Below are 17,205 nucleotides of genomic sequence, written 5' to 3'. Positions count from 1 at the left end.
GGCCAAGAATGTTCTACTCCAATCCAACGACATTTTGGAAGCCTTTGGCAATGCCAAAACCAATCGGAATGACAACTCCTCGCGTTTCGGAAAATACATGGACATCAACTTTGATTTTAAGGTATGTTAACTTCGCTTAACCAGATTTCGCGCTCAGTCATTCTGNTAGTGGTTTTCAATCCTCAGGTGATGCGCAAACCCCATTCTGTGGGCGAGGCGAATGTTTGTCGCGATTCGTTTGCCAAGGCCCTCTATGACCGGCTTTTTACGTGGATCGTGGGACACGTGAACGCGGCCATCGATCCCACTCTCCTGGAGAGTAGCCAGCACCACAACAGCACCGTCATTGGCGTCTTGGACATCTATGGTTTCGAAGTGTTTGAAAACAATAGCTTTGAGCAGTTCTGCATCAACTATTGTAATGAAAAACTTCAACAGCTCTTCATCGAGTTGGTCCTCAAGCAACAACAAGAGGAATACGAAAGGGAAGGCATCAAATGGGTTCATGTGGAGTACTTTAACAATCAAGTGAGTCCCATGATTTTGGGATTGGATCCTTTAAAGAAAATTCCTTGACTTTACCCCATGATGTCGTATCTTTCAGGTGATTTGTGAACTCATGGACCAACCGCATCACGGAATCATGGCCCTCATGGACGAGGCTTGTCTGAATGTGGGGAAAACCACGGATCAAATCCTCTTGGATGCCATGGATGACAAGTTGAAGAACAATAAGCACTATTCATCGCGGAAAGTGGACTCAGCCAAGAATAAGAACTTGGAGTTTGGTCAAGACTTCCTCATCAGACACTACGCAGGCGACGTGGTCTACAACATCAATGGGTTCATTGAGAAGAACAAGGACACGTTGTTCCAAGATTTCAAGCGCCTACTTTACAATTCGGACAATGAGATTTTCAAGTAAGACTTATGGAAAGTCTTTCCGAAATGTAGTAAATTTGGTTGCTCAAAATCGATCGAAATGAAGCTAGGTTGAGGACAAAAAGCTCTATTGGCGGGAAAAAAAACCTCAAGTATTGATAGACCTGAATGTTTTTTGCAAGAAGGGAAAACTAACCCTTCATTCCTGCCAATAATTGTAAGTAACCAGGATTTTGTCCTTTTTAAGGTCGATGTGGCCTGAAGGAGCACACTCGATCACACAAACTACGAAGCGGCCACAGACTGCGGCCACCTTGTTCAAGACTTCCATGTCGTCCTTAATGAAGACCCTTGCCTCCAAAGAGCCCTTCTATGTCCGATGCATCAAACCCAATGAGCTCAAATCACCCCATGCCTTTAATGAAGAGCGAGTCATTCATCAGATCAGGTAATTCTTCACTCTAGAGCCAACGAATCTAACCAAAAATACCTCAACAAAACCATTTCTTCTCGGTTCAGATATCTTGGTCTTCTGGAGAACGTGCGAGTACGTCGCGCCGGGTTTGCCTTCAGACAGGAATACACGTAAGAAGCGGAAATGCTTGTTCGAAATTCTCGCAACCTTCCTTGAACCGCTTTTGCTCTGTGTCGTTCCAGGAAATTCAACCTGCGGTATAAGGTAATCTGTCCAGACACGTGGCCCAATTACCGGAAAGGAGGGCCTCGTGACGCAGTCCAGGCCATTCTTCGGCATCAGAACATCGAGAGTGATTGCACCTTTGGCAATACCAAGATCTTCATCCAAAGCCCTGAGACCATCTTCAAATTGGAACAAGTCAGAGAGAGTAAGATCCCAAGTGTGGTGGTGATCCTTCAGAAACACCTCCGAGGCGTACTAGGACGGCGTTATGCCAAACGACTGAAGGCCGCTTACAAGATTGCCATGTACTACAAGAAATATAAGCTCAGGACCTTTGTGAAACTTCTGTCGGGAACATTCAAGTAAGTCTCAGTTAAGGGTTTGTGATCCAGATGCGAATTTGATGGGGCGTCAGGATAGCCCTTGGATGGTTTTTGCAACCAATATTTGGTTCAGTTTTCAAGCACAAGCGATCGTGTACGTACAGGGAAGCCCTTAAAAAAACGGAGTACATCAAATTCCAATTCAATCAAGTGTATCTTGTACTTGGTGTTCCGCAAGAGATGCTACATACTGTAGAAAAGCTTTTTGACAAACAAAATAGTTTTGTTTCAGCAAAACATCTTGTTCAACTTTATTTTAGTGAAAGTTTTAGAACACAAGTTTTGCATTTTGAAATGTGGTTTTTTGGAATTGTTATTTTTATACCCTATCACTTATGTGTTATCCTGTATCGTTTCGAAGACGTCTTACCATATATTTCCGACATCAAAGGGAACATGAAGAGTCCAAACATGTTATTTGCCCAAAGCTCGACGGTCCCACAAGCACATTTCAGATTTCATCAATTTTAAGTCATTCAAGTAGACTTTTCATGAGTTAAAACTGTTGCCTTGGGCCATTTAATTGTCCAATTATGGCGACTATTATCTTTTGATAGAGATGTGAAAAAGGCGTCGGATTTGGGTAGAGGTCTTCCTTGGCCGGCGGCTCCGAAATCATTGGCCCAAACCTCGCACCTTCTCCAAAAGGCGTTCCTTCGCTGGAGGGCATTCACAATCCTGAGCAAATACCCCAGGGAGGATTGGCCAGAGATGCATCTGAAGATCACAGCTTTGGAACTGCTTCGCGGGAAGCGAGCGGCGTGGGGCATCAACCGGTAAGCAAAATCATTTACCATGTCCATCTGTGCCTGTCCCCAATGCCATCAGAAATCGCATGATTTGCATTGTAATTACATAATGGCAGGCTAATACTCATTCATTAGCGATGCTTCTTCCATTCAAAGAAACGACGCAAGAACATTTGCCATGGGAGGGGGGGGGCTTAATAATATAATTTGTCCCTTGTTGAGAAACGTATGACATTCCATAACACTCAAGCGATTAGGACGAAGGCGGCGGCATGGTGTCTTGCCCAAAAGGTAGAGATGCATATATGACCTCATCAATGTACGTTGGCACAGAAACCACTGCAATATGGACGGCGATGCCCAAATCGAGAACCGACATTTTGGATTCAAGGCACCGCATTGCGTTCTCGATCTTTTTGAATAAGATTGGCCCCAGGTCGCTATAACGACTTATTTCGGTTTTCAGCTCAATTGAATGACAAAGCCAAAAATGTTGTACCCCCCCCCTCATGGCTTACAACATAACTTTACACAAAATGAGTGAGTTAGCCTTTTTGTGGTAATTGATTACAATAGGAGAGCTAGTTCATTCATTTTGTGTCTTGTTAGGGGTTTTGAGTGAGCACAACTTTTGATCCAATTGTTGAATCAAGCTAGAAATTAAAAGACGCAATTGTAGCAAGCTGCAGTCAGTCTCGTTTGAAAGAAAACACAATGGGTGGACTCGCTCGACCCTAGCATCCCCGTCCATATTCCAGTGGTTCGTGATTAGTAGTAACTCCGTTTGTAGACCCTGAGTAACTCAACAAATGCGAGCTATCGGAACCACAATATCTAGATCTTTGTAATGAGAGATCTTCATCAACATCAAGGACGAATCATTGTTTGATTATGACCTTTAGGCTACATTTGGCTCTCCAATGGACCACGTGCATGTTGGGTTTCCCTCTGAGAAATGGAGGGGACAAGAAACAGCTGACGGGATTCTATTGAGCAAAACGAGCAATTCCATAGACAAGATGCCCAGCCAACCTGTACCGTGCATTTAAATTGTCGTCTATTTCAATTTACCGGCTTATTGAAGCAGCCAGAATTCTGATGATGAACCCAAAATATTAGCATAGTGCTAGAACTTCACCAAAATGTAGGGGTTTTTTTGTAACGCAACTCACTTGAATGCCGAAAATTTATTTTGATCGCGATGCGAGTTGGCTGTGATATTTGTCGAAGTTCTCGCTTCATAAAATGCCCAAAATCAGAGTACCATACAACATTATTCCTTCAACTTCACGTGACTACTAGCGACAGTACTGCTGCTGTTGTTGTTTGGGTGTATCGTACAGAAAAATGTACCGAACGTCATGGATGAGAGTGATCTCATAAGGGAAATCTATTCCATTCTTCCGGTACTTGACCTCGTATGCCTTCTCCAATTGTAATCTAGCATTGATCAGATTATTATTCTATTAAAAAAGGATGCGCTGTGATTCAGTAATCACGGTTGCATTGTCAGTGGTTAGATTGAATTTCAAATTTCAAGAATTTAGAAATCAAAAAAGAGGAAGGAAACGAACAATTTCAGTGTTTACTTTGTTCATAGTGTCAAATGGAGGGTCCTTGTAACTTTGTCATAAATAACAAACGTTCAACTAGCCTTTCCAGTGAACTTATAAGTTCTTCTAGGCTTGGGATGGGCTTGAACAAGGAAAGAAATGTTTTCAATACAATGTAGTCAAGTCTTTCTCAGCTAAACCAGCATGCCCTCCGTGAATTCCCTTTTCCATACTGATTTCGAAGCGAACCCAACCCTACTTATTCCTCAGCTCTTAGTTAAGAGTTAATAGTGGATAGGGCACCACCGAGAATAAAAAAAAATCGAGTCCTCGCGAAGATTGCCACGTTGTTCGGCTTTGAAGTCGGTAGATGCTCGAAGTTATTGCGGCATCTTCCACAACAACTTTTTGAACGCCGCAAGTACTGCACATAGTAACTTTCATGTCGAATTAGACGCTTAAGGGAGATTCGAGCAGAAATGAGATCCAGTGAGGTCATTTCCCTTGCAAAATGAGTTGCAAATCCGGGACTTTCTTCAAAATTGAGCTCAGAAGGTCCTTTTGCGCTCGAAGTCAAAGCTATTGAACCAATCCCTCCCGTTGGTTGATCGGTTGTCGTTTTCTCATGGAAATATTTCCTTTTTTTTTGTTTATCAGGAAATGGCGAGGCGATTACTTGAACGATCCCACAGAGAATTTGGATGTCCACGCCTACCGTGCCAGCCTTACCAAAGAAGGCGTGTCCACCAAGATCGTGTTGTTCTCCGCCCGCACAGTCAAATACAATTGTCGGGACAAAATCAACGAGCGCGCGATTGTCTTCACGAAAGACAACAAGATCCTCAAGATGGACCCGAACAAGAAGTTCAAGAACATGCAGACCTTCCAATTCTCGGACATCATGAGCATCAGTTTGAGTCCGGACCAGGGCAACGAGTTGATCCTGATCCACTTGAAGTCGAGCAACGACCTCGTGCTCTCTCTCCAGTCGAAACGTGGCGAGGATCTGACCGGTGAGTTGGTGGGAGTGTTGGCGGATCACTACTTGAAGATGCTGGGCCGGCCTTTGAATGTCCGGGTGAGCAATCAAATGGAGGCCAAATCTGGCAAGAAGAACAAAGTGGTCACTGTTCAGGCTGCGGCGGATTCCACGGGCTTCACCAAGGCGGCTAACGGAAGCATTATTTACAATGCGGCTATGAATGGACACTGATGCTTGGCTGGCAATGTATCTTATTCATGATTGACACCATTATATTATACCCACACCAAATGTGCTATTCTTGCTTTTGAAGTTTTTCCCAATGGAAGGAACAGAGCGCCAAAATCCTGCTACTTATGTGCTATCATCATTAAAAATCATCCTTTTTCGATACCCGTGCCATTATGCTCTAATTTTGTGATTAAAATCTACATTTCCTTGAATAAACAAACTATTGTTAAACGATAACGAAATACCAATCCAGTTACACAAACCACTAGAGCAGAATTGGACAATCCATTTTCTGAATTCGTTTCAAATTTGTACCAAATTGTCATTGCACATTCAAGCCCTGCGTCTTGCCAAAATCTTACGTATGTATCATTTTGTCTGTGAAGCACAACCATTGACTCCCACACATCAAGCACTAGTTAAGTAGAACACGAATTTCGATTGGGATCTTTTTACTCATTCACACTAAAAACTGTATATGTTTTCTGTTCCAATTGCGTGAATCGAGAATAGACACTTCCTAACTACTACATAGAGCATGGTGTAACTCAGGCACAGACTTCTAAAGATATGGACTTCAGTACAAAGGATGAGAAAAGCTGAAGCATCTACCTTATCCCGAATAAGATCAGCATTTAACATGATTAAATGATCGTGTCAGATAGATCAACTTGGACAAACTCATGTCCAAAATCTGGCTTAGAGAACTCAGGAGAGATAGAGGCAGAGGATTAAAATCATATCTCATCGTTGAGGATCAATGACGAGATAACACCTAAATCTTTTGCCTCCTCTCGGTTAGCAACGTAATATCTTAGCGACAAAAATTTGGAACGAACTGCGTAACGGTTTGACATCAAAATAATGACTGGCCTTAGCTACAACGTTCTATTTTTTTTTTTGTTTTATGCATATTCACTGAAAAAAAGGGTCTCAAAGTTGGTCTAACCCGAAGAAACAATACATGGCATTTGTCGGAAAATCCATTCACGGGCCATATGTCTAGTAGTCTGCGACCATTAACCAGAGCAACAGGTGTACAACGTGTATAACGAAACTGGACGACGCTGTCTGAAAATACATACCTACGTACGTACTATGATGATGGCTGTTCATCTTCCCACCTTTAGTGGTCACAGAAACGACTCCCTTGTTAGCGCAACCTTTTGGACTAAAGAACGTCTCTTTATGGAAAAGAACTTTATCGCGTGGATTCATTTCGTCAAAGAAATCACCTTTTTATAACGAAAACTAAGTGTTTGTGCAGGAATCCCAGGACTACGTCAGAAAGGCTAAAGCTTGAAATGTGAGGGGCTAGATCGGATCTTAAAAGCTCAAGTGTCTAATGAAGCAAACAATCACCCAAAGTAAGACTGGTTGTTGCCCAAAATCCATTTGATTGGAATCCTGTCTAATATTTGCTCCGATGAATATGGAAATGTTTCGTCATTTACATCGTCAAATGAGGCCCCGGAGGTCCTGGCAAAAAAAATTGCCTTAACCTTTGCATTCAGGGAAGAGGTTTGATGACGTACCAAGTGATTTAATCCTCAACTTTGACATGTCATGATGAGTGATTCATGACCAAAATTAGGTGGCACGAATTTTCGCATTTCCATTCCTGCTGATTATGGTGTGCCCTGTGACCTGGAAATCTAGAATTTCAGGCTTATCAATTTATGTGAAAGAAGAAAAGTCTGAAAGAAAGCAAAGAAATGGGTGATTGAGGAATCGAATTCAATATTCAAATTGCAATTACAAAGAGGTAGACATTTTAATGGATTTTCAATTTGTGCTCCATCTTAGCACCCCAGTGCCCGTTGTGGCTCTGAAGGACCTTTTAATTGAAGGACTTTTAAGAAATATACATGCTCCTGACTTTTTAGCCTTGGTTCCTCAAGGGACCGACCATTGACATTTTTTTGCTCTGTTTGAGACGGTTCTGAAGGATATGGAATGGCGCAGTTGACTAACGCGTCACATCGAGCTTGCTAAACTCGGTTTCATGGGTTCGATCCCAGGTCTCATCTAACCATCTCTAAAGGACAAAGCGCCCTAAGCGGCGGCATCAAGCTCCAGTTCAGAGACCCTGGTAAAAAAATAACATCAGTATGAAAAATAATTGTTCCTATTGACGTGCACATATGTCGCAATAAGCAACACACTGAAACGGACACATAGGCACATGAAAATTACCTTTATAGACGGTAAATTGCATTTGAACCAGAGATCTTACTGGAGGGAGCCCAATTCGAAAGGAGTGAATAAAGGGGCCTTTATTTACAATGGCAGACAGCCCAAATGAAATGGGGAAAAGGTACGGTAGAATATTCTTCCCGCCACCTCCCCCCTTTAAACGTTTTATATTCTAGTCACCAATATCAATTTACATTTACCATTACTCATGCTCCCACCATCACACTCGCCATAGACATTTTCCCTTATTATAAATGCCTCCACAAATGATCAATAAACATCTAGTCAACAGCCACCATCCGGCAATCATACATGGCACAGCCGGTAGTAGCTTTAGTAAATTTGAAAATCTACATTTTTCGACTGAGGAATGACCCACTTACAATCTTAAATCTAAGGGGTCAAGGTGTCGTTGAAAGGTAGGATATTGTTGAATTAGCCCCTTCCTTAATTACTTACTCTTACTACTTACTTACTTTCCTTACTCTGCAACATTGATCTAGTTTCTACATTGATCTAACTAAAGAAAAATTGGATTTTTTTTTTCCTAAAATGTTGAAAGCTCTTCTCGATCAAAGCATTATTTCCCCCAGATCACCAACATTAATGTCACGAAATATTATCCAAATATATGGAGGTTAAACAGCAACTCGTTTTTTCCACCACATAAGAAAAAGCAACAGCGTAACACATTACAGATGTTAAAAAACTCATATGAGATTAAAAATTAACCGATCATGATCCAATCAAGTGTTCCTGAATTAAATGTATATAATATCTATCTAAATCATTTCACTTCGACGATTCTATTTACTAGATGATCCATTGTCAAGTTTTAAGCAACAATTAGATCGTTTTTTATCAATAACCCCAGACCAGGCTTTCGTTCAAGGGTGTCCTAGAGCGGCAAATTCGAACGCATTATGTGACCAAATATTTCATCAATCATGACTTGCGGGGAACTCATTCCCCTGGATCGGTATATAACCCGAAAAGAATGTTGAAACAAAAAAACCATGAGACCTAATAGAAAAGAACAACCACAATGTAATTGAATTTGAAATTTTACGCTTGTAATTTGTTTCTTTCAATCGTACCGTAAACATAAATCAGAGTTAAGTACAACTGAAGTTCACAGTCGACTTTATCCAATCTATAAAATGAACGCTAAAAATCTGAAGTTGGTTATTTCTACCAAAAAATAACAACATCCTCAACTCATAAGGTGTAAAATTAAAGTGAAATTGACATTACTATGCTGAAATTAAAAAGCAGACACGTCAAGATTATAACGTTGAATGATTAAATTGCATTACATTTTTATTTTAAAGTTATATCGCTTTCTAATTTTGAAATTATACACAGTTAACCAAAAATTCAGGTTCTGCTAAAATTTAGGTAATTGTAGTTTTGAACTAACAATTTGTTAAATGTTATAGTCAATTGGACACGTAATCACAAAAGTATATTGTAGTTTGGTTAATTGCAAATGGGTAATTGAGTTTGTTGAGAAACTAAACTACTGTACATACTATATTTACTGAATGTATCGGAGATGAAAATCTCTAACCGCGCGTACTGTAAAAAGAGTAATGTTTTATTGTATAAGAAACAAGAGAACGGAACAATAATAATGATGACTCCTGTCATCAACAACCGGGCACTATTTTATTCAGGGAGGAGACACTTCAAAACCGATGTGAATAGTAGCTTAACTTCAAATCTGCATCTGATTTTATTGCTTCTGAAACGAGTTTGGAACGCTAGAAGAACGACGAGGTGGAGTAATACATACCGCACAAAGATCAAACATTGCCATACTAGAACTGAAAACCGAATCATGATTCATCTGGAATCTCATTTGTTAACGTACTCGACCGAGATAATAGGTAATTCCATTTCCATCGCGGGCTCATAATCTAGATAATCCGAACTTTTCTTCCCTCTCAAGAGATGTTGCATCTCACTTCGGATCAGTCGCTCGTACTCCTCGCTCAGTTGGCCGGATTTCTTTCCCCGGAGCAAATGGTCCACTCCCGATCGACGACCTCGAAGCAGGTGGTCCATTTCTGATCGGCGACCTCGGAGCAGATGATCCATTTCGGACTTTTTGCCCCGGAGCAAATGGTCCATTTCGGATCTCCGGCCTCGGAGAAGGTGGTCCATTTCGGATCTCCGGCCTCGAAGAAGGTGGTCCATCTCGGACTTTTTGCCCCTCATCAAGTGATTGAATGAATCCTTGCGGCCGCGGAGGAGGTGTTCCACGGGGCCGCTTCGGCCTTCCCGTTCATTGTTCAAGGACTCTATGGCCTCTAAGGTCAGACTTCGTTTCCCACGAAGAGCGAAAAACTTGCCCCTATTCAAAGGAGAAGAGGATGCCATAAATAGGCTTGTTCTAAATATGCAATTCCAAGTTGGTCTTACTGTCGATGGTGGGGGTCCTCAAGGCTCGCCCGGACTTGGCTGGGATCCCTCCAGTTGATACCATTATCTAAACGCAAACACAAATGGGTAAGGATCAAAGTCATCTTCTCAACTCAGAGAGAGACCCATATCATGCATTGCTGAGTCATGACTTCTGCACTTCTTGAGAGCCTTAATGCTCATTCATCCAATGAAACCAGTAGCTTCGCACTGTACGTACTGTACGTATGTGTGCAGTAGATATGGTAGATGGTTGGAGAGAGGTTTCCCCACCGCAAACCCGATGTGGTTGGTTATCTTTGTGACTGACTGAATCACAAAAGGGACCTCTTATGAGTTTATGCATGGGTATGCATTCCCTAGTTGGTGAGGCAGGAAAAGATCATCAACCTCAAGGAAACAACCCGAGATCATGAGGGCTCATGATGGCCCATGAGGGAGCGTGACCTCATGAACCAAGTTTAATCACGATGGAAACAATTAACATTGGCCTCGTGGGATCAACCCCTATTTAGAGAGAACGGGTACTAGTTTCCACAACATCAGTTCAAAAAGATCAACTGTCTTGCTTAACATGGCGTCAATACGAGAGTCATTTATACTTCATACCAACCGACTTAACGCCTATAGCATATGTAACATATTGCAACTGAAAACAAAGTTGTCAATGAAAATTCAACCGAGTTTAGGTGGCACTTCACATTTATCGAGACATTTGAGTCAGATCAAGGGGACAATTTTGAATTAGCCGCAAATCGAAACATTTATTTATCCGAAAATCTGAGAGGCAGTGAATATTCTAATCTTACTAGATGTTGTTTTCTAATAAATAAGTTTCAGGAGCATGCTTCCTTATTATCACTACTGACTACTGAGAATGGAATCCCCATCAGGTAAAGATCAAGAACTATTTTGCTTGATATTCAAATGATATCTGATCCACCAACGAATTAGAGTTGGTTGACCTGGTAAGCCGTTGAATAAAGGATTGATCAGGAATTTTGGTCAATAACTTGTCCAAGTCGGACTTAAAACCTGCTACAGAATCCAATTCTCAGCAGAACTTATGAATATTTGAGGGAAGCAAATTGAACTACGAAGAAGCCCGAAAAAGAAGAGACGAGGACGCTTAAGATATCATTCTAAGCCGACGTGTAAAAGTCAGGAATAATTCATATTTATGCCACCTGTTTCAGGTTGTTCCAAGCTGCTATGTTATGGCATTATTGAATCCATCGTCTAGGATATTCCGAAGGAAAAATAGTCGGCTGAGATTATTTGAGGCCTTGGTGAGTGACTTGTCCTTTTTATTTTAAGGTCTTCTTTTGGAAATAGAAAGCGTTATTTGGGTTCCATACGGCCCTTAATTCCGAATATCTCTCACGTCCAAGTTAAACAAAGGCAGGGATGAGAAAATGACCCAACAAAACGGATTTAATAGCTACCTATGTCCATGAGCAATAATAGCCTCAATGGAGGATTGTGCTTGGGAATTAATAAAAAAAATTTTTGCTTTTCCCTCAACACTTATCCTGTAGGTTTGTTCAATGAGAAGCTAATTTGAGTTCTAGAATTAATATCTAAAAATATTTTCTTTCTCGCTTAACCTCTGACTGGGTCAACCATGAACCTGAATTGAGCTTGGCTTATACATATTGACAGCCTAAACGTCTCATCTCGTGAAATTCAGACGAACGAGAGACACGTTCTACATGGTTGTGCTTAACTTGTGTTTTTTCGAATTCAACCGATGTACAAAAATTGGTCCAATGAGCACTTACGCCCATCTGCTATACGTATAAAGTTCCTTTGGTCTTGAATTAAAAGAAATGTGTGAAAAGATTGCTTGAAAACCATTGCCGGTGGCAAATATAGTTTAGGTTCCTCAATATTTGGCCTTATAAGGTTTGCCTCGGGTACCTGACCATTAGGGGAAGCTAAGAGGACAAGAGGATTCGAAGGCCAAAGCATCCACGCGTGTAAAAAAAGTTTCAGATCTGACCAAGATAATTTTGTTTCCACTCTTTATTGTTATAATTGAGTCTGCACGGAGAAGGAAAAAAATATCCGCGAAGATGAACATACGAATCAAGATGAATGGTCAAGTTGTGGGGCTATTGGGCATTCAATCTGTCGACCCTTGAACTCCAATGTGGTAGAAAACAGGAAAGGCAGCTTTTTAGCTTAAAGGACCTCAGCTAGAGCTCCCATCTTTAACAAAAGAGGGTACATAAATAAAATCAAAAATGTTAAACTGAGTGTCAAAACGTGACCCTGCCTTTCTAGGACTCGAATACAGGGTTGCTTCAAGACTCGTTCTTGATCTTTGATTGGTCGACAGTACCTTGTTTTGCTCAAGTTGAGAACCATAACTAAGGTCCTTCAAGCTAAATAGCTGAGTTATATAAGAAGCATATAGGACTAAAATGTCGACCTAGGAGCTCCCGGGTTAATGTCGAAGCTACTTTGCATTTTGCCTTTTTCAATTGGCGAACTAATTGGAAACGAAAATTACTTCTGCTTATCAACTCCAAGAGTGAGCATTTTTCAATTGGGATCAAGTCATGCATGCATTTACGGTATTTGATATCGGTTCCTTGAATCCAGAGTGAGAATGTCAATTGAAAAAAATTGAGAATTTTCAATCTCCTGCGACTTTCTGCCAAATGTGTTTGAACACTGAACATGCGACTTAATCAACCAAGCACAACTACATTTTTTGAATTAGGACATCTCATCATATTTCGTCTCAAGAGCAAGTTTCATCCGTCGATGAGGGATTTTCTTTCGTTTGTAATTTCTCCCCTCTTTTCCAAATGAAAGCCCGAGATTTCAAAAATGTTCCCTTCTATGAACAAACTGATTTTGACCCCAACCCAACATGATTAGTTTACTTTTCATCTCCAGATCCACGGTGTGACAGTCTTATTGAATAAATGAGGTGGATTTTCTTCAACTTCACTGAATGATAGAAATATTGCTTTAATCATCCTTTAGTTGTTCCAAACTTTCCGTTTGTTTTCCATAAAAAGGTTAAAAAAGATAGGGCATGTTTCAACATACCAAAACTGTATGATTACACAACCCACATTGGACGTGACTAGAACAGTTGGAACTGTAAAAAGTAAGACGGAAAGGTATGTGATACTTTGCGCTTTCAAAATTATTCATGAGCTTTGTCTCAACTAGTGCTGGGACGAGTCCGGACTCGATCCCGAGTACACTCGAGTCTTTTACTCGACTCTGGAGATTGCCCTAACTCGAGTCTTTTACAAGAGATTCGAGTCCGGACTCGTCAAAATAATTATTTTTTTTCCTAGAATTTCGCCAGACGAGTCGTTTTGCTTGACCTGACCATACAGTAAAAGACTCGAGTTCGGACTCGACGAGTCCGACAAATGGTCAAAAATCGAAAAATCGAAAAAAACGAGTCCGCCTTTTGCCGGTCTCGCCCCAGCACTAGTCCCGCCACAGGATTGAGGATTAATTGCAGTGACCATGTAAAGCCTTAACATGCGTTTTGAGAGCACCTTCAAGCCCTCGAGGATCCAGGTTAGTAAAAACAACGAAGTCCAACTCGCTTCTTTCTTGGACTTCTTCATTGTTCAATTTGCCGCCCTCAAATATTCGTAGGGAGTTTGTAGGTGTTGATCCAAGAGCAGGATTTAAGTCATACTTAGATAATTTTTTGATCAAAATACACGATCAACCCTACATTCAAGGGCTAGCCAGATCTGCCAACCCTAATTCGTTGGTAAATCAGATGTTATATGAAAATGGAGTGAAATGATATTAAAAAAAATTGCCAACTTGAACCGCTTGGGATTACATTTCCAGAAACCCTCACACTCACCAATAAGAATGGTCAGCTAGTGGTTAAAAAGAGGCCAAATTTTTTAAACTTACTTAAAATGTTCAATTGAATACTTTCGAAGAATATAATTTTTGCACCGTTTTCGCCTGTTTTAAAAAAACTGCAAAAATATAAAACCTCCGTCAAGAAATCAGATTATCTTAGGATTGATTAAAAAACCATCGATATTACAATGCCACCTGATTAATAATATCTTAACCAATAAAACCATCTCTTGCATCAAAGACCTTGGTGTTACTCTTCAGGATGATGGAAAATTCAATATTCACCTCAGCAAGAAGGTAACTAAAGACGCTCAGATGGCAGGCTGGGCCTTACGCACCTTCAAGACCAGGGATAGGTTAGCTATGGTTACCATCTAAAATCCATCGTACAACCCCATCTGGCCTTTGCCTCATTGATTTGGAGCCCATATCTTGTTGGCGAACTAAGCAAAATGGAGAGTATTCTCCGGCGCTTCACTCGGCAAATCATTGCCATGTCTAAACTCTCCTACTGGGATCGACTTCAGCATCTACGCCTGTACAGTGTGCAAAGAAGTCACGAACAGTATGCCATATTACAGTATATACTTTTAAATGTATCCATGAGCTGTCCCATAGCACGGACATTAATTTCGTCCAACGAGACAATGAACGTGTTACATGTATCCTACCTCATTGGAACTACAACAAGAATGCGACTGCTAAATCAACCTTGCGCCACTCATTTCTTTAGAGAGGCCCAAGATTTAACAACAAACTGCCCTCCTCCCTTCGAGTCATCTATGTTGAAAAAATTCTCTCCCCAAATTCAAAGAGGACCTGGATAACTTCCTCCAAAGCGTGCCAAACCAACCTTCAACACGTGGGTATCATCGATCAGCAAATTCAAACTCGATTACTGATCAGATTCACTTTCGAGTGATTGTGTCAATATATTTGTGCCTTGAACCCATTCAAGACATCTGTCTGTGTGCCGTAAATAATTTATTATTATAGTATACTAAGCGGCAAATCTTTAGAACATATATTCGTTTGAGTTTTTCGATATGTCCCTCGCATTCCAAGTTTCACATTTGAAAAAGCCATGAGGTATGTTATCCCCATTAGATTGATACCATGTGGGATATCAAGTAGTTCTCAAACTTTGGAAATAAATGGTTTTCCTACTATGCATTTACAATGGCTTTGCAGTTGGCTCTTGCCTAATAAACAAAGCCAAGAATGGGAGTAATGCAGTGCTAAGCTAATAAATAAAATCAACGCTCATTAGTGTAACATACCTATTGACAGGAAGATTTCAAATGTTAGGATTGTTTGAAACAAAAAAACAACCACTTTGATTTAAAGATGTGTGGAGCAAAAAAAACCGGAAATATTAGTCATTCAAACTTTATGAAAAGCAATGGTAACGAGTAACGCCATTATAATATTTGGTGAGTAATGATTGTGTGATGAATTACTCTTTTTGGCCAAAACAATTCTACCTATTTTTCGTCCCTTTCATTGAGGAAACAGAAACCCCAAGGCTATCATTGGGCGCTTTGAAACAGGTCCCCCCAGGTTAGCGGATAGATCAATGTGGATTTAATGTGCGCATGGTATTTTATTCGAATCTGGCATTGTTCTCCTACTGATTTTAGACTTACCTTTGGCACTGGCCAATGTGCCAGGAATGACGACCATGCACACGAGTACCAGTCCCAAATGCGTCTTGAGCTCGTGGGCCCATCGCCCTCCCGATGTGGCTGTCTTCATCCTCCGTGAGCTACTATCAAAGGTTAACTGAAGCTAAACCAAATCCGAGATCCCCATTTGTAGTGACCTTTTTCTTGGCGGTAGGCCAAGGCGGTCGGTCGGTCGGTCGGCTGGTTGGTTAGTTGGTTGGTTGGACGATCGGTTGGTCATGAGTGAGGCTGAGAATGAAGATCCTCTCTCCCAACTCCGGTTCTCTCTTAGCCACATGCACAATTGCGCACGTCCAACTTCTTCTGTACCTTGGCCGATCGAGGATGAGCTGCTTGCATGCATGATATTAGCTAGCGAGAATCGAGAGCACCAACGACAGCTGAGCACGTCGTTGTTGGACCCATGAACTATTACACCCGAATTATTCAGAACTTGTCAATGTAGATTCAAATTCTACCGCAATTTTCAGCCCAAACATGCTCCTGCACTTTTACCCCAAAACTGATGCCTTCAATATGTCTGAAAAGATTATTGGAAAGATTCACGACGTACCTATTATAGTTCAGAACATGAATTGTCTATCAAATTTTAAGTGAATATGAACCTCAAAATGACTTGGGCATGGTATACAAAATCAACACTCCAAGCATGTAAGTAAATCCAGATAAGCTTTGAATCATGACAAATGACCAAATTGAGGTAGACTGACAATTTTTAACAATCGCCAGAAGCCAATTTTTATCAGAAAGCTATATTAAAACCCGCGTCATAATAGTGAAAAATAGTATATTTGAAGAGCATGTCCAATGAAAAGTGACCAAAGAATTCCAGGCTTGTGGCTAGATATACCGGACTTTCAAATCCAGAGATGCATCTCCAATGAAAACTCACTACATGCCAATTGTTCGACCACATCTGAAAATATGCTCTCCAAATCTGGACGCCAAAGGCAGTAGGGGGATGAATAAGATTGAAAAAGTGCAAAGAAGTTTTGTACAAGACACATTGCCGGCATAAATCACTTAACCTGTATGGAACAACTTCAATCCTTAGAATTATAAAGTATCCAGCGTAGGTAAGAACGCAACCTAACACTTAACGGTTATAAATGTCTCCCCAAGCTTGGGTCTAATCCGGGAATGACATGTATTGTTAGTGATAGAAGATGCATCACATTTGAAATCTGATAAAATTTTAAAAAAAGTTATTGAAGTGCTTAAAATCCTACTTAGTACTAAACCTAAAGATTCTATTTATGAAATGATCCATTGTTAAGTTTTAGACGAAACTTCATCAGCAATCCAAGACCAGCTGCTTGTTCAAGGGTGCCTTAGAACGGTAAATTCTAACACATTGTGTGACCAAATATTTGGTCTATTATGACTTGCAAGTAATTCATTCAAATTCTAGGATTACAATCACGTTATTAAAGAATCATGTTATCATAGTATTAATGTTTGGTTGTGCATTGGATGAAAACCCGAGAAGAGCATTGAAAAAAATATCTATATAACAACAGATTTTTTTGTTTTCATAAATCAAATAAGAAGAAGATGCAAAGTCAAATTTATGTTATATGTACTTGCTATAAAATAGGCGCTTGAAAACAGAAAATGATTTG

The 17,205-nt window shown here is 40.6% G+C and overlaps 2 protein-coding genes across 2 annotated transcripts in view; one reads left to right on the top strand and one right to left on the bottom strand.

Annotated features, from left to right (window-relative positions):
- The window catches only part of LOC131881883 (unconventional myosin ID-like), a 15,806-nt gene extending 10,144 nt beyond the window's left edge, over positions 1-5,662 (top strand). The window contains exons 7-13 of the mRNA XM_059228874.1: positions 187-528; positions 605-921; positions 1,130-1,330; positions 1,402-1,467; positions 1,540-1,884; positions 2,463-2,681; positions 4,865-5,662. Coding sequence (XP_059084857.1) covers positions 187-528; positions 605-921; positions 1,130-1,330; positions 1,402-1,467; positions 1,540-1,884; positions 2,463-2,681; positions 4,865-5,420 — 2,046 coding nt within the window. The 3' untranslated portion in view covers positions 5,421-5,662. The remainder of the gene's footprint in view (positions 1-186; positions 529-604; positions 922-1,129; positions 1,331-1,401; positions 1,468-1,539; positions 1,885-2,462; positions 2,682-4,864) is intronic.
- Positions 5,663-9,192: 3,530 nt separating this feature from the next.
- On the bottom strand, positions 9,193-15,825 carry LOC131882408 (uncharacterized). The gene is made up of 3 exons (XM_059229544.1): positions 15,545-15,825; positions 10,041-10,107; positions 9,193-9,972 (listed from the first exon to the last, which is right to left on the bottom strand). Exons 1-3 carry the CDS (start codon positions 15,651-15,653, stop codon positions 9,474-9,476), a joined length of 675 nt encoding a protein of 224 aa, XP_059085527.1. The 5' UTR covers positions 15,654-15,825; the 3' UTR covers positions 9,193-9,473.
- Positions 15,826-17,205: the final 1,380 nt, after the last annotated feature.

This window comes from Tigriopus californicus, chromosome 6, assembly GCF_007210705.1.
Source record: "Tigriopus californicus strain San Diego chromosome 6, Tcal_SD_v2.1, whole genome shotgun sequence".
Lineage (NCBI taxonomy): Eukaryota > Metazoa > Arthropoda > Copepoda > Harpacticoida > Harpacticidae > Tigriopus > Tigriopus californicus.
This window is presented reverse-complemented; position numbering and strand designations above follow the sequence as displayed.

Coding starts and splice junctions, on each gene's coding strand:
- LOC131882408 (XM_059229544.1), bottom strand. CDS start 15,653: ATGAAGACAGCCACATCGGGAGGGCGATGGGCCCACGAGCTCAAGACG. Junction 10,108..15,544: donor CACATTGGCCAGTGCCAAAG/GTAAGTCTAAAA, acceptor GTTTGCGTTTAG/ATAATGGTATCAACTGGAGG. Junction 9,973..10,040: donor GAGGACCCCCACCATCGACA/GTAAGACCAACT, acceptor TCCTTTGAATAG/GGGCAAGTTTTTCGCTCTTC.